Source organism: Macrobrachium nipponense, chromosome 10 (assembly GCF_015104395.2).
Source record: "Macrobrachium nipponense isolate FS-2020 chromosome 10, ASM1510439v2, whole genome shotgun sequence".
Lineage (NCBI taxonomy): Eukaryota > Metazoa > Arthropoda > Malacostraca > Decapoda > Palaemonidae > Macrobrachium > Macrobrachium nipponense.
Genome location: NC_087204.1, coordinates 73,574,221 through 73,600,776, shown reverse-complemented (window position 1 = coordinate 73,600,776; position 26,556 = coordinate 73,574,221). Strand labels below are relative to the sequence as shown.

The 26,556-nt window shown below is 42.0% G+C and overlaps 1 protein-coding gene across 2 annotated transcripts in view; it reads right to left on the bottom strand.

The window, feature by feature from the left end:
- Nucleotides 1-13,933: 13,933 nt before the first annotated feature.
- Nucleotides 13,934-26,556, bottom strand: part of LOC135223699 (peptidyl-tRNA hydrolase 2, mitochondrial-like) — a 137,511-nt gene continuing 124,888 nt past the window's right edge. For both annotated transcript variants that reach the window (XM_064262420.1, XM_064262419.1), the window contains one exon: nucleotides 13,934-14,250. In XM_064262420.1, coding sequence (XP_064118490.1) covers nucleotides 14,056-14,250 — 195 coding nt within the window. In that variant the 3' untranslated portion in view covers nucleotides 13,934-14,055. The remainder of the gene's footprint in view (nucleotides 14,251-26,556) is intronic.

Below are 26,556 nucleotides of genomic sequence, written 5' to 3'. Positions count from 1 at the left end.
AGTGTACCCATGCAGCCTTGAATATGTATTCTAAGGTGGTTTCCAAGTTTTTAGAAACATCTACACAATCCACACACACCTTAACCCCTAAGGCCCAGGAACTTGCTTAAAAGGTTAATTGCAAACATCTGTGAAGAATATGACTGAGAGCTTTTATGGAAACCAAATCTGAAATTATTATTTGGCTGAGATAATGAAGTTTTGAAACCATGAAATGGCACACTTTGTCAAAGTTATGAGATTTATTTTCTATTTATTTCAGCCATACAGGAAGTGGTGGAATTTTTGGTTTTGTTTAGTCTCTGCACGACCTCTGAATAAGGTATTCGCAGAGAAGGGTTTTCTAAACTGTCACAGTAATCATTGATAATGTCAGATCTGCTTATTTGTGGTAACTTTTGGGTGGATGAAATAACAATGAAAGAAGGAAACTAAGAAAGAATGGAAAGAGAAATTGCCAAGTGAAACCGCTATTTTTGGCGTCTGAAATTACGACTTTCCTCTATGAATAGGTAGTCCCCAGTTTATGGCAGGCCTTCTGTCCCCAGCAGTGCAATGTAAGCTGAAAATCCAGGTAACAGTGCTGAAAAATTGGGGCCAACGGCACTGTGAGGCAGGCACCATAGGTCTGGAATGATTTAACTCGAACATGACGTAACTTGGAGACTGTCTATACTCAAAAGGTTAACATTTGAGGCAGATTAAATAAATATTTCAAGACATAAAACTTGAATATTTTACCTATAATTTGAGAGATAGTCAGACCCAGAGATGGTTAATTTTTTGGGCAAAAAACTGCCCAGGCACAGTGAGTGCTGAAATGACCCATGGCATTTGGTTACTTGGGCTATAATTATAACTCATCTCCGATACTTTCACAAAGTTTTCAGCAAACTCACCACATGCTCCTCACTTTAGCAGATCTCATAACTGAATAAGATGTATCATTTTAACATTGTTGACATAATCCTGTTTCATTGGTGTCCTTATGAAAATTAGTTAAAAGAAAAATAGTTTGATTATCCTCACCCTTTCCAATACGGAATGAACTTGGATATTAGCACCATCACACAATACTTTTAAAATTTCAGCTGCTATTTATTAAACCAAATGGGAGAAGAAATGTCAGATTTACATATCTAAACCATTGCACCAGTAGCTGAGAGTTGAAAATAAAGCAAACAAACCTGAACTATGTAGTCTGTAAGTTACTGAAATATGATTTGACAATGACAATCAAATTATTGTATAGTTTTAATTTGTCATACTATCTAAATATCATTACATAATTTTACACTTATGTTTTGATCCATTAGAGTATAATAGTATAGAACAAAAACAATGAATAATGGCATTAATGTATATGTCTGCAGTAGCATTGCTTCACTACAATTTTCACATTTTTATGCAACTCACATGAGATTCTTCAAGATCTTTTTTTGGCTATTATATGCTCTGATAAACAGAAGACACTATATTTTATCAGCATTGTAGTTCCATTAATGTAAATAAAAAATGAACACTAATTTTATTTGGTTAAGTAATATACAATAGTAACTGTAACACAATTTACTGCATGCAGTTGAACCAAACCAAATGGCCAAGAAAGCAATAAGTCCCATATTATGTATGTATATTAATATTAGCCATTTAGAAGTTTAATCCCTGTGAAACATCCCAGTTGAGATAATATATAACATTTTTTGCCAGTATGAGAAAATTACAGTGTCACAAATATAAGGTAAACTGCATAGAATTTTAAGCATTTTGTAGGTTAAGTGCAACAGAGAAGTTAGCAACCATGAAGATTTTTATTTTTAAGTCTATATGGTGCTTTACTTATTTTATCTTTTTATGCATATGTCAAAGGAATCTCATCATGTGTCACATGTTTGATGTTGCATTATAGATTTTCATTAAGCTACATAATCATGCTGTCCTACTAACAAATTTATAAAAATGTCTTTCCATCTTTCTTCCTAATGTTTCCTTTGCATTATCATCACCATAATCATCTTTTTTGTCACATATACAGTATATTATGATAGCTCACGGGATAAGTTTTTGTACTCCATTTATGGGTGAGCTCACAGGATAAGTTTTTGTACTCCATTTATGGGTGACATATAACAGATGTTCCCTTAAATCATGACTTGAAAATAATTCTTAAATGAAAGAGCACCCAATTTTGATAAGTCCTCATTTGTTCATACACAAAATGAAATCTTCATGTACCTTTGTCATTTTGGTCATCAGACTTCTTTTATTAATGTGCAAGCATATGAAAGATATCTGAGATGGCCAGTGTGTAGAGTTTAACTTTTTTAATATAGGAAAAATAAAAGAAATTGAAGGAAGAATGTGGGGACAAAAGTAAAGTGCAACCTTGAATGTAGCAATAACTTATATTCTTGAAAAAAAATGGTACATTTTGAAAATTAGATATTTAATTTTTACTGAAAATACTGTTTGATGACTTGTTATCTCTGGGCGTGGTAATATCATTTGAACTGCTCTGAAATGCAAAACTGAAAAGGCCACATAAAATAAATATCAGTTCAAGAGTACAAAAGGAAGAAGCAACAAATACGTAATGCTTAGGAAACATATACCATCTTCCTTAATAATGATGGTAAAAAAAAAAAAAAAAAAAAAAAAAAAACACGCTTTTCATAAACAGATAGCAGATTCAGTGTACTTGTTCCCTTTAGTGCCCGAGGTGTGTCTTAGGATTTTCAGAGTACACTATCAGGAAATTTATGGTACACTATGCAAGTTGGAGACAAATACCTATCCATGGTGCTGACTGATCTAGCCTATCAGGTATATATGCATAGCTTTGAAGATTGTAAAAATTAATTAATTTCATGATTGCTATTTCACTTTACAAGATAAATACATTTTCCCCCCTGTATTTACGGGGGATGCGTACCAGTCCCCCTGGCAAATGGCTAGAATCCACGAATAGTAGTTGAGACTCTTATAAAAACACTTAAAACTGCCTATTTTGTTAGTTCAAACTCATGAAAACTACTAAAATGTTTATACCTGGTTTTTTAAATAGTTTTATTACAAAAAGTGTATTTTATGATAAAAGTGATAAAAAACTGGAATTTGTGGATATTTCTTAGAAAATTTCTGCGAATAGGTGAATTTTCTGCAGATGAGGTTATGTGTTCCAGAGAGAAATCCACAAATACGTACATGAGTCTGCAAATCCGGAGTGTGCTAACACCGGGGGTTCACTGTAATGGAATTTACACTTCATTTCACTTTTACAAGCCCACATGTAATATGCATTGAATGTTTTGCTCAGGAAATGTTAAAGACCAAGGAAGTTTGAGAAGGCGTTTCCCTTGTTGATACTGTATAAAACTTTTTTGCATGTTAACTTTATGTGAAGTATTTTCATGGCTTGTTATTAAAAGCAGTATTTACAAAGCTTTTCATATAAACCTTTACCTTTAATGCCTTGCTGGGATTTATTCACTTATGCATTGTGGTAACCACTATCAAAATAAAGCAACAATAAAAACAGACTTACGGCTTTGCTAGAATTTATTCATTTATGTACTGAGATAACCAAAAATCAAAAACAATAAGTAATAATGACAAGTTTTTTCTCTCTCATTTAAGGAAAGAATTTACTATTAGCTCAAACAAATCAAAATGTTGTCTGTTATTATTTCATTCAACAAGGAATCTGTACTAGCCTTTAACAAAGCATGACAAATAAATTATAAATTCTATGTGTACATTTTTTAAATATCCTGATCTCCAGAAGCATTTACAACCTAACCTGTGCTAGTGCCAGTGGTTCTCCAGCTATACAAAACACCTTGTGGTGTAGGAAATCCTATTTGTTCATGTGCGGGACAAGCCCTCGGTCTTAACAAACCAGCTGAAAACCAGTTAAAAACAATCTAAGATTGTAAAGCAAGGAATCTGTGGCATCTGGCAACTCATGCGTATACGAGGTGGAAGCTGGTCACCGACCAGTCATAGAACCTCGTGACGCACTAGTCTTTCTTTGACCGCCTTGGAGAGTAGTCACTTTGCTCTCCTCCCAAGCCAGCTTTTTTGTGACCATGATTTCTTAATTTCAGTGTGTGTGTGTGTGTGTGTGTGAGAGAGATTATTTTGTATTATGGAGTCCACCAATTCTTCTAAGCTTCGGCAGCGAGTGTGCCTGGGTGTTCCAGGATTTCCGTGCTCCAGGATTTTTACTGCTACTATTACAGATCCCCATACGACTTGCAGTAGGTACCATTACTATCCTTGCCTGGAATGTCGTTCCTCGCCGGAATCGCATTTGAGACATTTTACAAGAAGAGGGAGCATTGTAGAGTTTCTACTGGGCCTTCTTGGCAGGGTTTTTCACCTCCTCATTTGGATGCCTAAGCTTTCCCCTTTTCCAGAAGCGTTCATCCTGCTTCAGTCTTACCGCTGTCTCCTTCCTTTTCTTCCATCAATTCGTCGTTGGAAGTATAGGGAGTTGCACAGGATGAAATTATGTTTAATTTAGCCCCTTCTCCCACCTGATCTAATGCTCTTCCTGTGAGGGAGGAGGCTTCTCAATCTGTTTCTTTTATTTCAGAGTCAGAACCAAACGAAATGGCGGCTGTTTGGGCGACTCTAGACCTACAGGGTCCCCTCTCCTTGGATGGTGTTCTCTTCAATTTCATGGCTTCTCATACCATACCTATGGCCCCAATGGCAGTCCCCCACCTCCAGGCCTACATTATTTTGGATCTCGTTTGCTGCCTCCTAGCGGGACACTGCATCTACGTCGACATTCTCTGGGCTGTCTCTTATCGCCCCTCCAGCAAGGCCATCGACCAACGCTGCCATTTGAGATGTCATGACGTCACTCCCAGCATACTCTCAACCTATGACGTCAGCTGCGTTGGCGTCTCTTCCTTCTGTTGTTGTGAAGTCATCTTTCCCCTGTGACATCATCGCTTCCACTTGTGGAGCCATTGGAGACGTTTTTCCAGACTATGTTTGAAAGGCTGGACTCATGTTTTTTGAGAGATATTTCTGCTCTCTCTGGCAAGAAGAGTTGTAGAAGGAATGATTCATCCCCTCCACCTCTAGGAAGAGATGTTGGGAGGAAGATCACCCCATCTCCTTCTGCCTCTTCTCCCTCTCCTCCTCTGTAGTGCATCTGGGGACAACACCATTTAGTAAGCACAAAAGTAAAAGTAAAAGCAGGGATTAATGCAAACCCATGTTGCAACTTGCGTTCCTTTTATTGGGTTTCCATTTAGTTACAAGGCATCCTACTAGGTGGCGCTAGAGTCGTGAGGCACAATTTTCAAATGAGTATTAAAGTACAGCTCAATATACTATAGTCCTCCATGCCTCAAGATGATATAGTAATGCAAAAATCAGTTCATAATTTTTTAAACATTCACAAGTAAAAAACCAATATACCTTGTGAGTTTGAGACATACAACAAGTTGAAGATTAAGACACGCCACTGGCTTACGCACATGACATGAACCCCTTACCATAGGACTTTTTACAGGACTTGAATTATTAACAACAGCTCCCAAATCATTGGTATTTGAATCATTCTCATTCCTTAAAATCTCTCTATTACTCTTCACAACAACATTCTTAGTAACTTCATTTCCAGAATTGCTCACAATATCAGAACTTTTGCTACTGAGGTTTTCACAATTGTTACTTGAATTTTCATTTGTTACATCAGAAACATAAGTACATACTAGTAACAATTGTGGAAACCTCAGTAGCAAAAGTTCTGATATTGTGAACAATTCTGGAAATGAAGTTACTAAGAATGTTGTTGTGAACAGTAATAGAGAGCTTTTAAGAAATGAGAATGATTCAAATACCAATGATTTGGGAACTGTTGTTAATAATTAAAGTCCTGTAAAAAGTCCTATGGTAAGGCGTTCATGTCATGTGCGTAAGCCAGTGGCGTGTCTTAATCTTTAATTTGTTGTATGTCTTAAACTCACAAGGTATATTAGGTTCAATTTGTTTTAAAATTTGGTCATAATGTTTGTGTACAACTGAACCATCATTACAACAAATTCTACATGAAATTGGTCCAGTACAGCATCTACTACTCCAGGAATATTTGTTGGTCCATATCTTGAATAGTTTTTGACATAAACATGATCACCCTTCTCATAGCTAGGCTTTTCCTTAGAAACAAGTTTTATTTCCCTTATACTATAAATTTTAGCCTGCACTTCTTGCTTCCTTATAACTTGACTATCTACATTAGGCTTTAAGTAAATCAAATTTGGTTTTCAACCTCCTTTTCATTAACAATTCACATTGTGATACACCAGTAGTAATGTGGGGTGATGCGATAATTAAATAAAAATCTAAGCTATAAAACAACTTCCACTGCTCTTTAGGCCATGCACGGCATTCCATGCAAGGATTCATTATTGTACAAACATTAGAGCGACACCTACTGCAAGTGATGTGGGGGGGGGGGGGGGGGGGTCACAGCTGAAGCCAAAAAACGAGAAAACAGAGAACCTGGAGTTCTGGGGCACACACGTTGACGAGGCCGAGAAGGAGCAGAAGAAGCCATAATAGCACACACACACCATTCACAATTGAAACAGGCAATGAACCGGGTAAAGGCCGAGAGAGGTCAATCATAACTCTCACCCAAGCGGTTAAGAAAAGACTGACGCGTGGCATAGGTGCGTGGTCATTGACCACTCTTCACCCGATACACGCACGCGTTGCCAGATCTCACAAGATTCCTTGCTTTCATCTGCGATTTAACCGGATCCAACTAGGCGCTAGAAATTATCTTATTGTTAAGACCGAAGATGTGTTCGCATATGAACAAATACTATCTCTTTTTAGATACAAGAAGCCATCAAACAGGCATACATGACACTTGATGATTCCGCCACCACGCCTGTGCAGGCTAGAGTGCATAACGTTAGAGGTGTTGGGTTGGTCCCTCTCTCGCTTTCAAAAAGAACTTGGCTGTACATAGAATGCTGAGCGGTGGTACTTGGTTATGCCAGTCCACATTCACCTTCTATCTTAAGGATGTTGCCCACGGATCTATGGACACATTTTCCATGGGTCCTGTGGTGGCTGCCCAACAAATTGTGTAACTCATCATTGCCCTTAACAGGGCACATTTGTATCTTACCTAAGATGATTGTGTGGATGAGAGAATGAGTGAGTTGGCTGGTCTCTTTCTTTCTCTTGTACCTTTCCTTCTTCCTTAAGGAAGGTTGAGGAATAGACACATCATTCGCTAGACTGGTCTGATACAGGTGAGTAAGGTAGTCATACTGATAGTTTGGTCGCTTAGTATGCAAATAACCAACCCTCTATTTGGTAGCATATGCTCCACTCCTTGGCAAGGGGGAGTAGGGAGTGGTAACAAACCCTGGTGTGTTGGTTTGTTACTGGACAGTCAAAGTCTCTCTTTAGTTCCTAATACATACAATGATTCTCCCATATATTGTTGTACATCGCCCAGTGTCTGAGTGGTTGGATATCAATGTATCTAGCTTCTTACGGGCATCAGTTCCTCTCTGGTAGGTATTTCTTCTTGAGCTGGACTGGTGGGTAGTCCCCCAGCCAGTTAAGGATGTCTGTACCTCCCTCCATGTATAAGTCTATCCTGTTAAGACTGAAAGTTTGTTTGCGTATGGATAACTGACAAATTTTTTAAGACAATTTGTATTTTTCATAGCTACAAACCTGAGGCATTAATGTTGTACTGCCCACCACTAGCCGCCCTTCTGTCTGGCTAAAAGACATCCTGGGCTGTGGGTGCATGGTCCTTGACCACTTTTCACCCAATATACGTACGCGTTGCCAGGTCTCACAAGATTCCTTGCTTTCATCTGGGATTTGTCCGGATCCAGCTAGGCACTAGAAATGATCATATTATTAAGACCTCAGGTTTGAAGCTATGAAAAATATAAATTATCATAGAAAATTTGTCATTTTTTCTGAATGGGCAAGTCCTACTGTACGTGAATGTTATTAAATCTGATGGTAAAAATGTGAGAAGTTGTGCAGACTTCAAAGAAACTTTGAATCCTGTGTGCAATATAGATCAGTACCCATTACTTGTTCCTGAGGACATTTTTGCAATACTTGCTAGAGGTCATTCGTATAGTAAATTAGACTTGAGTCATGCTTACCATCAGTTGAAGCTGAGTGAGGAGTCTTAAAAATATATGGTAATAAACATGCATAAGGGTTTATATGCATTTACTAGATTGCAATATGGACTGAATAGTGCAACTGGGATATTTCAAAGGTCAATGGAGAATGTTTTGAAGGATATTCCCAATACAGCAGTGTATCTTTATGACACTGTCATAACAGGTCCTACTGATGAAGAGCATATGAAAACTCTTAATTAGTGTTACATAGACTTTCTGTAAATGGATTGAAACTCAAAATGGAAAAGTGTTCTTTTTTTCAATAAAAGTATCAATTATTTGGGGCATACTTTAGATTCTTGTTTGTTTGATGGTGTTTTTGCGTTGCATGGAACCAGTGGTTATTCAGCAATGGGACCAACCCAGAAAATGTCAATGTAGATGCAGCGTCCCGCTAGGAGGCAGCACATGAGAGCCAAAATAATGTAGGCCTGGAAGGTATGTTAATAAATACAGCAGCGTTGAGGGTTTTTCTGTTGTGCTAAAGGTTGGAGAAGTTTCGTACATGAGTCTGCAAATCCGGAGTGTGCAAATACAGGGGGTTCACCTTAATGGAATTTACACCTCATTTTCACTTATTCCCGTCACAGTCCAAACACCCAGCTCACCAGTTGCAGGTCCCTCTGAGGATTTTGTCTTCTCTGGAGAAGCCGGTCCCTCATGGTCACCTTCACCTTCAGTCTCTGCAGTGAAGCTGGTCCCTCATGAACCCTTCACCTTCAGTCTCTGCAGTGGAGACTGAAGGACTTCTGGTCTCCAGCGAGGGATTCCCCTCTGCAGCGAGTTCCTTGATCAGAGGAGGTGAGGAAAGACTTTCGTTGGTGGTTGGATGACCAGAATCTCTGGGTGGGAGTCCCTCTGCGTTCAACCCCTCCAGACTTTCTCCTATTTTAGGGTGTTTCCAATGACGGTTGGGGTACTCTTCTAGATCTCTTTTTCTCAGGCATTTGGAGTCTGAGGGAGAAGCTGCTGCAAGTCAATATTTTGGAGTTAAAAGCAGCTTTCCTGCGAGAATTTCTGGAGAAGGTAAAGGGTCATTCTTTTGTTCTGATGTCCGACAACACCACAGTGGCCGCTCATATGAACAAGCAAGGGAGTGGTCTGGTGTCTCGTTAGTTCCATTCGTTGACAGTCGAGTTGCACTGGTGAGTGATAGACAACTCGGTGGAGCTCTCTGCCAGGTACATTCCAGGCAAGAGGAATGTGGTGGCCGACAAGCTGAGTCGTCGGAACCAAATCCTGGGCACAGAATGGTCTCTCCATCAGGATGTGGTGGACAGGCTCTCATATTTAGGGGAGGCCGATGCTAGATATCTTTGCCACTCGCTCTAACCGGAAGCTAGAGGTTTACTGTTCAGTGGTCCTGGATCCTCTTGCTTTAGCAGAGGATCCCTTACAGCATCCTTGGGATAATCTCGAGGTGTACTCATTCCCTCTGTTTTGCCTGATCCGTCAAGTTCTGAACAGAGTAATGAGTTCTCAAAATCTCAGGATGATTTTGGTGGCTCCTCTATGGCCTCAAGCAGAGTGGTTCCTGGACCTTCTGTTTCTTCTGTCAGAGGTTCCAAGAGAGATTCCCCTTGCTGTCAACTCCTTTGCCAACCTCATGTGGAAAGGTTTCACTAGTCATTAGAGTCCCTCTCTCTTCACGGCTGGAGACTATCAGGTATCTCCTCTGAGCGAGAGGTTTTTCTCAAAGGGCTGCAGGACGGATGTCTGGCTATCTCAGGAACTTTTCGTCAACAGTATATCAGGGGAAATGAGCAATTTACTGTGATTGGTGCCGTCGACAGCGTTTCTCTCCACTCAGAGCTTCTGTTCAGCTGATACCAGATTTTCTGATCTTCCTCAGGGATGAGAAAGGTCTTTCTGTTTCATCCTAGGAACTCTCCTTGTTGTTCAGGAGTTTTGAACAATCCTGTTCACCAAGGGAACTCAAACCTCCTGTGTGGGATCTTTCTCTTGTCCTGAGAAGTCTCACTCGAGCTCCATTTAAGCCTCTACGCCGATCATCAGGCAAGGATCTGACTCTAAAGACAGTTTTCTTGTTGGCCTTGGCTTCTTCAAAAAGAGTTGAGGAGCTTCATGGCCTGAGTTATGATGTTAAACACACCAGGGTTTGGGGGGGTCGGTGGCTTTTGAGTTTATCCCACAATTCGTGGCAAAGAGACAGAATTCCATGGTGCACAATGACAGATTTGCGTCGTTTTCCATTCCCTCAGTAAATTACTTTTTGGACAATGATCTGCAAGAACTCCTGGTTTGCCCCGTCAGAGCATCGAGATGCTGTCTGAAAAGGACTTATCACATAAGACCCGGGTGCTATAGACTTTGTTAGCACTGGCCAGTCCAGAAGGGATATCCAACACTTTTTCATTCTGGTTAATGGAGATAATTAAACAGGCTTACTCCTCACTTTCTAGTTTTGTCACTTAGTCTGCACAGGCTAGGTCACATGACATAAGAAGTATAGGTTCCTCTCTGGCATTTAAGAAAAACTTGTTTGTTCGTAGGATTTTGAATGCAGTCCTAAAGGACATTGCCAGCAGGTCTTTGGACACTTTTTCCTTGGGTCCAAAGTGGCTGCCCAACAAGTTGTGTAATTCACCCAGTGTCCCTGGCAGTATAGTTTGTATCTTACCTAAGATGATTGTGTGGAAGAGAGATTGAGTGAGTTGGCTGACATCACCTTTCTCTTTTTTCCTTTCTCCTTCCTAAGGGCAGTTCGAAAGAATAGACACGTCATATGCTGAAACTGGTCTGATACAGGTGAGCAGGAAGGTCAAACTGGTAGTGATTTTTGTGTTGTGACTATGCAATAGACAAATCTCTAGTAAGAGGGCTGAGGAGTGGTAACAAACCTCTGTGGCTTATATGGTTTGTTGCTTGAACAGGCAGGGTTTTCTTTTGTCCTTGAATGCAATGAATTTGACTACATATCATTGTGTTTCCACCCAGATGGATGAGTTTTTAGTTATCCGATTGTCTATTCTCTCACAGGCTTGGGTCCCCTTCTTTAGAACTTTTCTTCTAGGAAGGATGGCCAGGTGGGTTCACTCCCAGCCAGTTTAAGATACTTGTACCTCCCTCCAAGTACTATAAGGCTATCTTATTGTTAAGACCAAGGGTTTGTTCCACATATGAACAAATGACAAATTTTTTTAATCAATTTATATTTTTCATAGCCAACGAACCTGAGGTCTCAAGTTTATGGCCCACCTGTGGCTGCCCCGTTCTATTTCCTGGGTTGGGGAAAGACAAGTGCGTCACGAGGTTCTATGCCTGGTCGGTAACCAGCTTCCACCTCATAACGCATGAGTTGCCAGATGCCACAGATTCCTTGGTTTATAATCTTTGATTGTTTTTAACCGGTTTCCAGCTGGTGCAAGAAGATTATCCTATTGTTAAGACCTGAGATTTGTTAACTATGGAAAATACAAATTGATTTAAAAATTTGTCGTTTTTGGTAGCGGCTGTTCGTCTTCAAAGGAGGTACAGTCTCATGGACCCCCCCCCAAGACTCCTTAAGAGATCAACCTATTGCCAAAAATTCTATAGTTGGTCTTAGCCAGAGTAGTACTGTTGGCACAGTAACAGAATATAAAAGACTTAGGACAGGAGGGATCTATCTCCAGTCCTACAACGACTACCTCAATGTTACTTAGTCAAAGAAAACTCATAATCACATGAGTCAAAAAAATGGGAAAGTAAATCCACAGTAGTATGCCTGTTTGATTTTGTTATTTCAAATATATAAAGCATAAAGCTTTTGATGACCTGCAAGGTCCTCCTTGTCAATCTCTTGTTAGTTAAAATATAAAAAACAGAAAGCTTTTGATGACCTGCACGGTCCTCCTTGTCAATCTCTTTGACTAGAAGGACTGTGCAGGTCATCAAAAGCTTTCTGCTTTATATATTTCAAGTAGCAAAATCAAACAGGCATACTATACTGTGGATTTACTTTCCCAATTTTACTTATGCCGTGGTGGAAAAAGAAATTATATGATTCTTACAATAATTGATGATGATGTTCCTAAGAAATGATGTACTGATGGTAACGATCTATCCAGACAGATATTCAAAATGTGTCTAAGCATCCCTTAAAAATGAAATAACTAGCAAATAAATATTCTATAATGGGTACTAGTACTAAGAAAAAAAATCAATAACTAAAGATACGGTCCATTCAAATACATACTACCTCACTAATTCTTTCATTCATGCAGTTATAAGTTATAGCCTTTCACATGAAGGTATCTCATGGATGCTACAAAAAAAAGCAAACTTCTCATTTTGCAAGACTTTTCAAGCAGGAGTAAATGCTAAACAAATACAACAGCAATGATACCCCTCTCACCACCCACAAGTCATATGCTTGATTAAAGTGAGCATTTTTTTTTTTCATGTAGTAAAACCTAATGTCTTAAAGATGAAAAGTTACTACAAGGTTTATGGTGGATGACTGTCTAAAGGCTGAAAGTTACTGCAAAGTGTATGGTAGATCTGTGTCTAAATAATGACTGCTACTGCAAGTGTATGGTGGAGAAAGGATAAAGTTAGGAACGAACATGTTAGAGGCACTCTCAAAATAGCACCAGCTTCAAACAAGGTGAGGGAAAGTATACTGAGATGGTATGGACATATAAAGAGATGAGAGGAAGACCACCCGATAAGGAAGATGATGGAGATGGGGCTACCAGGTGGGAGAAGGTTAGGTAGACCAAAATTGCTATGGATTGACTGTGTGAAGAGAGATATGAAGGAGTTGGGATTGAGTGAGGAGGATGCACTGGACTGAGGGAGATGGAAGAGTGTGTTGAAGAACCATTAGAGCAACCCCAAATAGGGACAAGCTTGCAGAGAAAGAAGAAGAAGACGACTGCAAGTGCATGGTGGATTTATGTTTAAAGGAGTTAAGAATTTTATGGTGGTTCTACAGATTACCTATCGGATGAGATTTATAGTGGGGATTATCATGACCTGGGTAGTGATCCCAATATGAATACAAACATTATCATACCTCTTATCTTAGTATGAAGTCCCTGGACAAGGAAGGAACCATCATTTTTATATCCCTGTAAACATTAATCTTCCTGTTCAAAAATGAGCGTTATAAGAGTTACCAAGGTAGTATTTAAAATTATGACAGGTTCTCTTAATGAATGGGCCTACAGAAAATATTCATTCTTCTGGCTTTGAAACTCATACTTTTTTACATTAAAAAAGCAAATACAAGAATCTACTAAATAAAATTGTATTAAGACAAACTCATTTCAATTAAGTACTACATAGGCTACCAACTTATGAGAGTAAATCATTAGATATGTTAATTTTTTCTTTTCATAGAACTCACAGACTACTGTAGTTTCTCCCATATTCATGAGGAATTAGTTTCAAGCACTTTCAGCACTTTTTAAGTAACTGCAAATTCACACAAAATAGCAACCCACACATACTGTAATACAATACACACAGTATAGTACATGTTTTATTACAGATACACATATAAGATTAATTTTTTAAATAATAGCATAAGCCCTGATACATATTTTAGTCCCCATATAGAAAAGAAGTGATGGCAGGGCACTCAACTCATATTTCGGAGCAAGGCCAGGAGAGTGACTTTTGCTTGCCATTCATTCAATCACCTCATAGGCCCATACAGCACTTGAATTTAGCTGGTAGTCCAAACATCTCACTATAAGGGAGAGCTGGGCTATAATGGAAAATGAAGTACTCTGTAACTATAAAAATTTATTTATGGTGAATGATAGATGTCATGATTACAGTGCATTTCTCATATATACGCTATAAGTTACTTTAACTGTTGTTATTGTAAAATAATATAATGAGACATTATCAACTAAAATAGCTTAAGATGGCCAGTAATTTGATCAACAAGATCAACAGGACCAGGTCCTACACCTAACACTGTTCGTGACCCAGGAGCTATTTGTGTGCGTCCAGCATCCTGTATGAGACTAACAGTTAGACCTACTTCCCGTGCTAGGGAAGCTAAATCAAGCATCGATTCTTCGTCATCAATCTTTAAGACAACCTGCAAAACCAAATGAGTAAATTGAATTTTAGAAAGAAAGAATCCATTTTATCCTACATATGGTTATAGCAATTATGTTAATCCTAAATTACTACAAGAGATGGTAGTTCAAACAATAACCCTCTATCATGAGTCTCTAAGACAAACCCCAAAACTAATAAAGAATAACAAGAAAAGGAAGAATTACTTTCAATTTCTTATCATAATATTAGCTTTCAGCAATGGCAAAATCTGTATCACAGTATTATAGCATAAGGAAAAATGACATTTTTATAATGAAATCACATTTTTTTAAAAGTAAATTGTATATTCCCTAGCAATACAAACCTGTGGTCCTTTACGATAGGAAAGGAAATCTTTTATCACGGCAGTTCAGTAGTTAACTACTGGTCTGGTCGTTGGCAGTCCCTCTAACTGGACGTAAACATTCAAATTTGCTTTTGGGCCAGGTAGCAGATTGAGGCGTTGCATGAGGTGGCCAGTTAGTGTAAAGGACCTCAGGTTTGTATAGCTATGAAAAATACAATTTACTTCCAAAAATTAAGATTTGTCCCTATGCGATATACAAACCTTCTGTCCTTTACAATAGGAAGACTAAATGATTGGTGGGTGGAATCTGAGTGACCTCCAGTGAACCGACTGGGCTTCAGCCTAGCCGAGATTTCCTTCCTGGTCATAAGAGCGAGGAAGGGAATCCAGCCACTGACTTCTGATCAGAGTTAAAGAACTGCAAGGTCATAATTAGTCTTTTGGGTTTACTCATATGGGGGAGTATGTGTCACCCTTAAGAGAAAGCCAAGAACCATTATGTTGGAGACAGCAAGACAAATACAAGTTATGGGTTTGTCTTATGTCTAGGTCCCTTTCCCCTGCCTTGTGAAGAGAAGGGGTGGATATTTACTTCTATCAACTAATCAAAGAAAACAGATAGGCTACTCCAAGGAGTCTTACCTCCATCAGCAGCTCAGTCCAGCAAGTAATGGTCTGCATTATTCTTTACCCAAAGGAAAAGAGTAGGGTGAAAGAGATGAAAGGAGAGCCAGTCACTCCATATTCACGCTCATTCAAACCATACAACAAGACGAGATGCAATTCTGTCCAGTTAGAGGAGCTGGGTAAGCTACAAAACTCGCTGTGTAGCTTACCCAGGTCTGGGACGAGAAACAAATACTTGCGCTTGTTCTAGATGGAGTTCTTTGCCCTCTTCCATGAAAGGGATAGGGCTGCAAAGAGGATAATGACTTGAAAGTCATTGCAGGAGTGTCCTTAGGCCCTCTGGAAGATTTTGCTAGATCATAAATAACCTTCTTCTATAGCTCACAGGAAATCTCGTTTACTACTGATTGTGGGAACAAACAATCCTGCGAGTGGGGCGAGAAGTGGAGTGCAGACCTTTGAATCAACGTTACACCTTTCAAGGTGTATGAACACCATAACTCCCTCTTCTTCAAAACCCCCATAGCATAGAGGGAGGCTAGCTTTCTAGAACCATCTCTAACACCTTTATCTGCACATGAAAGGACATTAAAGAGGGCTGACAAGATGTCGGCAGGTAAAGAAAAAAAACCTTAAAAAGGTTCTTTAATGTGTGATCGAGCTCACCTGAGGAGAGCATAGTTTTGGCTGCTGAAAAAGCTGACCTATGAGCAGAGTCTATGAGGCCGGAAAAGGAACCTCTCCAGTCACGTAATATGAATATCTCCTCCTCTCTAATAACCAGCTCTCTACTTCACTGAAGGTCCTGGCTGAAGTGGAAAGTACCATTTTAAGTAGTCTGGAAATCTCCATAGGCAGACTACTCATTTGGAAGGTTGATACGGGAAAAGATGGAGTTATAGGAGAGAAAAAAGAAGGAAAACCCTGAAGCAAAAAATAAAACAAGGTTGCATAAGCTGAATGGGGGGAGTCCCTTTCTAAATTTTTATCCCCTTCCTCTTGATTGAAGAAGTAGATGAAAGGAAAAAGTCCTTAGCAGTTGTCGTTGACAGTTTCTTCAGATAACCTAAAATATTGTCCCGTCACTATTGAATAAGGGCAAGAGATAGATCTGACAATACAAAAGTAGAAGCTTGCTGTAAAGGAGTTGGCACCACAAACTCTGACCTCATCACCGATTGCTTGTCAGGAGGTTCATGAGAATCCACATGATCAGGCACAGATGGTGCTGAAAAGCTCCTGACTGCTTGAAAACTGCTGTGTGTACCAGAGCAAATGAAAGCTCTGAAGTCTCTTGTAGCTTGGAAGGATCAGAACACTACATTCAAATCAACTTGAGCGTAAATGTACCCTTGGGAGCGAGAAGGTGCTCAGGCGCAATCGGGCGCAAGTGGCCGCTTGGAGCAAGAGGGTGCCCGGGAGCAAATGGATGCTTGGGTGCAAATGGGCTCAAACAAGCTCCAATAGGCACTCGTCAGTCACAGAGTGGTGTGATGCAAGTGGGCACCTGGTAACTATCAATCAGTCGGGAGCCAACTGAAGCCCATTCACCGAGTCACATATTGCTGCTCTAGAGCGCTTTTGCCTGGAAGAGGACTTCAGCACTAACATTTGACATTCATCTGAATGTTAAATCGAAAAAGTTTCTGGCAGTCCCAAAAACTGCATGGGGGAACGGCCTCTCTCACTTTCTTACACTGGACACATCCGTATCTGACCTTTTCAAAAGTTTTGATTTACCACTGTTGTACCACTGGCGCCTCTGGTCAGGACTTTAAGCCTTTGAACTAGAGGAGAGACAGTGTGCATCCTGGAATGCCTTTCTACTGGCTGTCTGTCGCCACCTGGGAACTTATGACAGGTGCATCTAAGGGGCCAAATACCCTGGGGGCAGACCCTGACCTCCCTTGGGCTTCCAGTATAGCTTCTCCCTAGTGCGGAGGAGTATGCAAGGGACCTTTGCCTAGGAGAATCAGCAGGCCAAGTAACAAGTTCCTCCACTAACACTTCACCTTCACTAACAACACTTTTATGTTCCATAAGGGCTCTCACAGAAGCACTAATCTGAGCTACTGTGTTCACTAACATGTCAAACTCATGGTTGAACTTATGTTCAGGAATGGCAATGGCATTGGGTTTGGGAGTGTGGGAGATGGGTCCAGGGTTTGATGGAATAGAGGAAGGACTATTAAAGGGGGATAAGGCAGAGAGAGACATAACAGACAATTCAACAGAAGATTTAGTAGATTCCTGACTAGGTAAACTTTTGTCCTTCCAAGGCATTGCTTTTCTCTTTCTGTCCTTCTCTAACTTATTCAGATGAGAATTTAAAACCTTCCATTTCTTGGGTACCCAATCAACGCATTCAGTACAACACAAATTAGCTGAAAATACTTGACCCTTACAAGATGTACACTTCGTATCAGGAGAATCACACTTCACTGATATTAACCCTCTTACACCGATTGGAAATATTAAACATCGAGTCAAAATGTCTCCCGTATGCCGATTGGACGTATTATACGTCGACTCAAAAGAGTTTTTTTTTAAATTCGAATTTTTTTCTTATCACACTAAAAAGTATCAGATACACATCTCAAAAATTATTTCGTCACTTTGACATAATTTTTGCACCATTTTAAATTATCTGTTACATGGAGTATTATATATGAAAATGTGCGCAATTTCATGTAGAATACAACTAAAAAATACTCATGATTGTAGCTTTTATCAGTTTTGAAATATTTTCATATAAATAACGATAAGTGCCAAAATTTCAACCTTCGGTCAACTTTGACTACCGAAATGGTAGAAAAACGCAATTGTAAGCTAAAACTCTTATATTCTAGTAATATTCAATCATTTGCCTTCATTTTGCAACAAATTGGATGTCTCTAGCACAATATTTCGATTTATGGTGAATTTAAGAAAAAAAATTTTCCTTATGTCCGCGCGGTAACTCTTCCGATAAATTTTTTCATGCGATTGTCGAAATGTTTGCACCATTTTAAATTTGCCGTTACATAAAATTTTATATATGGAAATGTGTGCAATTTCATGCACAATACAACTAAAAACAACCCATGGTTGTAGCTTTTCTGGGCTCAGCTCGTGTCGGCCTATGAAAGGATCCTTAATATCATTCTTTCTAGGTAAAATTGATCTAAAATTACCAGAGAAAAACAAATTCAAAAAAGAAAATGTCAGTAAAACTGACTCGCTCACTCTTAAAAGAAGTGTCGGTATGATAATAGGGGCGAGTGTGGAACACTACCACGAGACAATCATCAATTAGAACTTCCAATCAGAATCCCCCCAAGAGAGAGCCGATACCAACGGGCGATGCAGCCGCTACTACTACTACTAGAGGACGCCACAGACAGCAGCGCCCCTAGCGGACATCCTTAATTTTTAGCGCTAACGCCAAGACGTCTTTTTCCTTGTGCTTGCTATTTGTTGGATTTATCCTATATTCTACCATGGAACGTTCAGCTATTGCCACGGCTAAGTTAAGTAACTCATAAGTAATATTTTACTACATTTTTATCTTCCGGGTACCAGTATTTTCCTCTTAAATAGGTCATATACGGTTCCCTGGTTGTCTCGTGGCGGCGCCATGCTGCCTCGTAAGAATTCCCGGTCCTCCATACTGGGACTTCTTATACTTATGGGCTTACTTTATTACGTTCATTGTTTTTACATCGAGTTTTAGCTAGTTCAGCCCTCCTACCATTTCTCTTAGTTTGGTATTTAGGGCTATTATTATTATTCCGGCCCAGCATCCCGGCTCTTGCTCTTCATCGGCTATCGCTGGCTCCGAGTAGGCCTCTGTTTCTTGGAACAGTCTGCCTCCTCCTGGGCTTCTTTCTCTTTTACTAAAAGTGTCTTTTCCATCTGTTCGATGTATTATTTATTACATTTAGGGTGTTAGGCTAGCCTAGGTGCTTGTTCCTTGTATTGGTACAGCCTGGTTCACGTGGCCCTCTCACGGTCGTGTTGCTCGCGGCCTAGGCCACTTGCGGTCACGTGTCCCATCGCACCTTACCCTGCCCCCGCCCTCCCCTCCGGTATAGGGAGGAGCTGGGGGGACCCCTTGGTTGTCATGACAACCTCAGTTGCCTTCTCTCTCTACTTCTCTGAGGCGGCCAGGGGTTCCTCCCCAGCGGGGGGCGGGGGGATAGGGCGACCACTCTTGAGGTACCGAGTCTCCATGCGGTAGTTGGTGAGGCGGGGAGGAGTAGGCATCCCTCCCCCCCATCCCCCTCCCTCGCTCCCGCCGTGTTACACCGAGATCTATCTCCCCCCTCCCCTGTTTGCTCAGCCATCTGCCTCGCTATACGAAAGGAGCCTTCCGTCGCAGCCGGGCACCTTTGGTTGTAGGTTACTGGCTCCGCTAGCGGGCGGGGTGGGCACCTCTAGTGGTCGGTTGCTTGCCTACTATATCCTTACATCTCTCCCCCGCTACCGGAAGGGAGCTTGCTTCTTACCCGCGCACTCTTCTAGTAGACGGGCGGAGGGGGGTTGTTGTATTATTATTACTAATTTTAAGGATATACCCTAATTTTACAATGAATTGTTACATGATTTTGTCTTCCATCCCCACCATTTTCCGTCGTGGTTTCCTTTTACCACCACTCCTGTTGGTTTCTCTCTTTTGTCTCCGCCATCAGCGGAGCTATAGCCTAGAGAGCTCTACCAACCTGGTTACCACACGTATTTGGCGGGGCTCTGGTTTAATCTAACTTTATCGCTCCCGGCACCAGCGGAGCATCTGTTAGACTGTAAGTGTTTACCTGGTACTCATGTATCTTTCCACTTACAGGCTACCAACTGCCAGGTCCCAGCCTGTAACGCGACGCTGTCGACCCCTGTGGGACACGATGAGTGAGGTCTCACGCCCCTTGTGCCACGTTCTTACAACGAGACGATCGTCTGGCACCCTGAAGCTGCGCCATCTGCTACGACCTGGTGGTCAGCTGGGAGATGGGGTAAGTCCCTTATAGGCTTACTTATCATTTTACTAACAAAACTTTTAGTCATAAGTTTGTTAACCCCGTCCCACCATTGGAAGCTAATCTCGCCTTTCTTTCAGGCTACTGGTGTGAGGGAAGTCGCCCTCGCCACCCTGAAAGCGTGGGTGGGCGGCTTCGGGAAGAACGCCGCCAAAGGCCAGCCTTACATTCTAGATAAGAAGCTGGCCGTCCAGATCTTCCCCGCGGGCAAGTCGACCGGCTACGTTGACCCCTTGTCCGCTGCCCCGCTGATAGCCTCCATCCAGCAAGACCTCCAGCAGTCCTTTGATGTCGTAGCCTCCCAGGAGTCGGTCCCGACGTCGCTTGCCCTGGACCTTAACGTCGAACCTATGGCGGTAGGGGTGGAGGATTTGTTGGTTGAGGTAGGTGTGTCGAGCGCCCAAGGTCTTTCCTTGGGTGCTTCTGGATCTTCTCCTGTCCCCTCTTCAAGTGCTTCCATTCCAAGCTTTGTGGGATCTGAGATCCTACCCGCTCTCCCGCTCTCTCTGTACCCGCAAAGGGAAGGAAGGGGGACAGAGAGAACCCGAGACTCTAGCAAGACAACTTCGAAGAAGTCGTCTTCGTCTTCTTCGGCTAGGAAGTCGTCGACTTCCTACGCCGATGCGGTGAAAGCAAGGTCCGAGCTCTTCTCACCCAAAGAGCTCCAGAAGCAAGGCTTCTAAGGAGAAGGCTCGCGCTCAAAGTCCGCCGCCGAGCCACTGCCTTCTCCGCCTCCACCGCTTCCACTACCGGCTACGCCGGTAGGGGTAGCAGGCCCTAGCACCTTTGATCCCTCTGTTTTCTCAGCAGTGGTGATGCAACAGGTGGGCGAGCTTGGTTGGCTCGCAAGTCTCCGCCCTGGGGACACGGTTTCGAGCAGATGTTGCACAGTTGTCAAGCACTCTGTCTCAGTCAGGGCAGTCAATTCAAGATCTCTCTAACAGGATGAGAGAAAATGAGGACCGAGTAGCGGGGCTATCTCAGGTCCCTCTTCCAGTCTCCCCACAGCGCCAAGCACTGGGATTCTCAACTCCCGCCATATGACTCCTTGCCAGCTTTCTCTATGGAGAAACCCTTGGAGAGTAGCTGCCCTACGCTCCATTCAAGGATGGGATGACTCTATCCCGGAGTGTGGAACTCGAAGGATTGAGGACTTCGAGTTTTACCCTCCGGGTCTGACGCAGCCTTTCATCGGTTATGCTAGGCTGACGCCAACGGCTCTGACGAGGGAAGACAAAATCTCTAAAGAGTCGGTCTTATATAGTAGAGATCATGCTCAGCGGGAATGTTCACTGCCTACAAGAGTCCCTTCACTATTTCGCGACGGAAGAGGAGGTTTCTCTTCCGTTCGCCACGAAATTAGTGGAGAAGTCCCTTCAGGCAGTCCTCAAGGATGAACCATCCCACAGTTGAGGGAGGCGGAGTCTACTTCTCCACTCTTCCCGGCTTTCGGAGAATTGTGGGAGAACTTGCCAGCTACATTCACGCTTGGTAAGCTCAAACCGGACTGCGCCATGGACCAGTTCGGCGGAGAAACTACCAAGGCTGCCGGATTCCCTAATCCAGGCAGAGTTTGATGCGCGATCCAGGTTTGGCAGGTCCCTCAATTCCTTATTATTACGGAATGGCTGCCCTCTCCTATTGCGACGGAACCGCTGTTCAAGATTCTAGCGAAATCTCAGTTCCAGACGGTTCTAACGGACGCTTTTGATTTCTTCCAGGCTAGGAGGAACTGCCGGAAGCATGTCCTACAAGAGTGTACCATTAGGCATGAGCCTAATAGACTCTTAGCCTCTAGCATGTGGGGAGCGGATCTCTTCCCAGAGTCCGCGGTTAACGAAGTCACCACGAAGCTGCTAGGCTCAACCAGAGCCTTAGAGCTAGGTGGGGTATTTCCTTGAAGAGGAAAACAGAGTCCGTTCCACTGCTGGTAAGAAACAGAAGAAGGCTGGTAAGAGGTTCCAGCCATATAAAACTCCAGCAACAGCAGCAATTTGTGCAGGCGGTCCCAGTTACCCAACAAGGACAACCTGCTGGTTCCAAGCAGATCAGCCTATCCTCCTGTTGTCCCCTCAATCTCAGCCATCCACCTCCTACGCTATCTCGCCGGCCTTCAACCCTACATATGAGGCTCAAGGCTACAGTCAGCCGAGAGGTAGGGCGAGAGGTTACTTTCGTCAGCGTGGCGCAGGAAGGGGGACAAGGAGCAGGCAGTTCAGAGGGGGGCCGTGGGTGGCCACCCGCCCATCAACAATGAGGCTCCCCAGGTAGGAGGGAGGCTGTTCCTCTTCGCCACAGGTGGGGGTTTCAGCAATTGGGGCACAGAGCATAGTGTCCAAGGATTGGGCTGGAGTTGGATCAAAGATCCCCCTCCAATCAAATCATTCCACCAGATACCGTCAAAGGAATTGACAGATTACGCGGAAGAACTCCTTCAGAAAGGAGCTATTGCGAGAGTCAAGCATCTAAAATTTCAAGGTCGCTTATTCAGCGTGCCAAAGAAAGGCTCAACAAAAAGAAGGGTAATCTTAGACTTGTCAAAGCTAAACTCTTTCATTCGTTGCAACAAGTTCAAGATGCTTACCCTCTCGCAAGTAAGGACCTTACTTCCGCGTGGAGCCGTCACATGCTCCATCGATCTTACAGACGCATACTATCATATCCCTATAGCCAGGCACTTCCGCCCATTCCTAGGCTTCAGGCTAGGAAATCAAACATTCTCATTCAAAGTGATGCCCTTCGGTCTGAATGTAGCCCCCAGGGTATTCACAAAATAGCAGAATGGTTGTTCAACAATTGAGAGCTCAGGGAATCATGGTAGCAGCATACCTCGACGATTGGTTGATCTGGGCACCAACAGTCGAGGAATGTCTCAAAGCCACCCAAAAAGTAGTTCACTTTCTGGAACATCTGGGGTTCCAGATAAACAAAACGAAATCCAGACTTACTCCGGAAATCTCGTTTTCAGTGGCTAGGAATCCAATGGATTTGTCTTCCCACAATCTGTCAATTCCAGTGGCCAAACGGAAGGAAATAGCAAAATCTGTCAGGCAATTTCTCAAATGCAAACAAACGTCAAGAAGAAACCAGGAGAGAATCCTAGGGTCTCTTCAGTTTGCTTCGGTAACAGAATATCCTTCTGAAAGCAAGGCTGAAAGATATAAATCGAATTTGGCGGTCAAGAGCAAACTCCAAATATCGAGACAAGTTGTCAGTAATCCCACAGATCCTCCGCAACCAACTACGGCCTTGGTCAAAGGTAAAGAACTTAGCCAAGAGAGTACCCCTTCTTATATCCCTTCCAGTGTTAACCATTCACACGGACGCATCCCTGTCCGGGTGGGGGGATACTCTCAGTTCAAACAGGTTCAGGGGACTTGGTCAGTTCAATTCGCCAGCTCCACATAAACGTGTTGGAAGCAATGGCAGTTTTTCTTACTCTGAAGAGGCTGCTTCCCCCGAAGAAGTCTCATCTAAGGCTAGTTTTGGACAGTGCAGTGGTAGTTCATTGCATCAACAGAGGAGGGTCCAAATCCAAGCATGTGAATCATGTCATGATAGCCATCTTTGCATTAGCAAACAAACACAAATGGCATCTGTCTGCACTCACCTGGCAGGAGTAAGAAATGTGATAGCAGACGCCCTGTCCCGGTCAGTTCCTCTGGAATCAGAGTGGTCTCTGGACGACGGGTCATTCCAGTGGGTAGTCCGGAGAGTCCCAGGTCTCCAAGTGGATCTCTTCGCCTCACAAGCGAACCACAAGCTCCCTTGCTATGTCCCCGGCCCCCAACCTGGACCCTCTGGCTTATGCCACGGACGCCCTGTCGTTGGATTGGAATCAGTGGAGGAGAATTTACATTTTTCCTCCAGTGAATCTTCTCTTGAAAGTCCTAAGCAAACTAAGGTCTTTCAAAGGGATAGTAGCTCTGATTGCACCGGACTGGCCCAAGAGCAACTGGTATCCTCTTCTTCTGGAATTGGGTCTCCGACCTCAACGGATCCCCAATCCCAAGCTATCACAATCAGTACAAATGAGGACTGTGTTCGCTTCCTCAGGAATTCTCCAGACCCTAACTTTATGGACTTCATGAAGTTTGCGGCTAATAAAGATGCTGATATTGACCCACAGAATATTCTCTTCTTAGAATCAGATAAGAGAGAGTCAACCATTAGACAATATGACTCAGCTGTTAAAAAATAGCATCTTTCTTGAGAAATCGAACACTACAACCATGACAGTTAATTTGGCTATATCCTTTTTCAGATCCTTGTTTGAAAAAGGTTTAGCAGCTAGCACGATTACCACTCATAAATCGGCTTTGAAGAAAATCTTTCAAGTAGGTTTTCAAATAGATCTGACTGAATCTTATTTCACACTCTATCCCTAAGCCTGCCTGCTAGACTTAGACCTTCTCAGAGGCCTACTACAGTTTCATGGTTCTTAAATGATGTCCTCAAACTAGCTTCAGATACTGACAACTCATCTTGTACATTCATAATGCTCCTGAGGAAGACATTATTCTTATTAAGCCTAGCCTCAGGAGCCAGAATTTCAGAACTGTCGGCTCTATCCAGGGATGCGGGTCATGTGGAATTCCTCCCATCAGGAGAAGTTCTACTTGCTCCGGATCGTAGCTTTTTAGCCAAAAATGAGGATCCTCTTGCAAGGTGGGCTCCTTGGAAGGTTATCCCACTTCCACAGGATCCTTCTCTCTGCCCAGTATCGACTCTTAGAGCCTTTCTATCTCGTACTTCTTCAAGATCCTCAGGTGCTCTCTTCATGAGAGAAAAAGGTGGTACCTTGTCAGTAAAAGGTATTAGACAACAAATCCTTTACTTCATTAAACAAGCCAACCCTGAGTCATTCCCAAAAGCACATGATATCAGGGGAGTAGCCACTCAATTAATTATTTTCAACATATGAACTTTGAGGATCTTAGAAAGTATACTGGATGGAAAATCCCCGACAGTCTTTAAACGGCATTATCTAAAGTCCTTGGAATCTTTAAAGTTTTCAGCAGTAGCAGCGGGAAACATTGTTTCCCCTGATACTGTTTAGTAGTTGTAGTATAGATCCAGGTCTCCTTTCTACCTACATCATCCAACATGCCTCACCCTATCGCCAGGCTACTCGAATATCATAGCCTTAGCCGTTGAATCATATAGTGGACTGTCCCTTATTTTTTTTGCTAGGGACATCCACACTTGTACTGATAATGTACTCCAGTGTACCTACCCTTATTTTTATGCTAGGGTAGGACACAATGTTTGTATATATTTTGCCATACTTATATTAATGATGGACTTCAGTGTACCTACCCTTATTTTTATGCTAGGGTAGGACACAATGAGTTTGTATATAAATAAATGTTAAGTAAATCCTTTTTGTTTTGTTTATATACATGCATCTCTGTAATTTACTTTAATTACTATTTAAGTACTTTAAGATTGCTAACGTTCTATTGTTTTACTGTTTAATATAAGTTAGTTTAAGTGCTTAGTTGTATGCTGTAATTTGATTTACTTATATTATATCCATCATTTTACACTGCTTTTCATTGTTCCTTTTTTCCCATCTTGTCTGTCTCTGGTACTCTTTCATAGGCCGACACGAGCTGAGCCCAGAAAAGGGATTTTGACGAGGAGGAAAAATCTATTTCTGGGTGATTGGCTCGTGCGCCCTATGAAACCCCCCCTGTTTTGGTTTGTTCCCCCCTTGCAGGACAAGATGTTTTAGATTAGGATGTCCGCTAGGGGCGCTGCTGTCCGTGGCGTCCTCTAGTAGTAGTAGTAGCGGCTGCATCGCCCGTTGGTATCGGCTCTCTCTTGGGGGGATTCTGATTGGAAGTTCTAATTGATGATTGTCTCGTGGTAGTGTTCCACACTCGCCCCTATTATCATACCGACACTTCTTTAAGAGTGCGAGTCAGTTTTACTGACATTTTCTTAATTTTGTTTTCTCTGGTAATTTAGATCAATTTTACCTAGAAAGAATGATATTAAGGATCCTTTCATAGGGCCACACGAGCCAATCACCCAGAAATAGATTTTTCCTTCGTCAAAATCCCTTTTATCAGTTTTGAAATATTTTCATATAAATAACGATAAGTGCCAAAATTTCAACCTTCGGTCAACTTTGACTCTACCGAAATGGTCGAAAAACGCAATTGTAAGCTAACACTCTTATATTCTAGTAATATTCAATCATTTACCTTCATTTTACAATGAATTGGAAGTCTCTAGCACAATATTTCGATTTATGGTGAATTTATGAAAGAAAAAACATTTTCCTTACGTCCGCGCGGTAACTCTTCCGAAAAAATCAGACATTTTTTCGTCCAATTTTTGTAATGTTTGC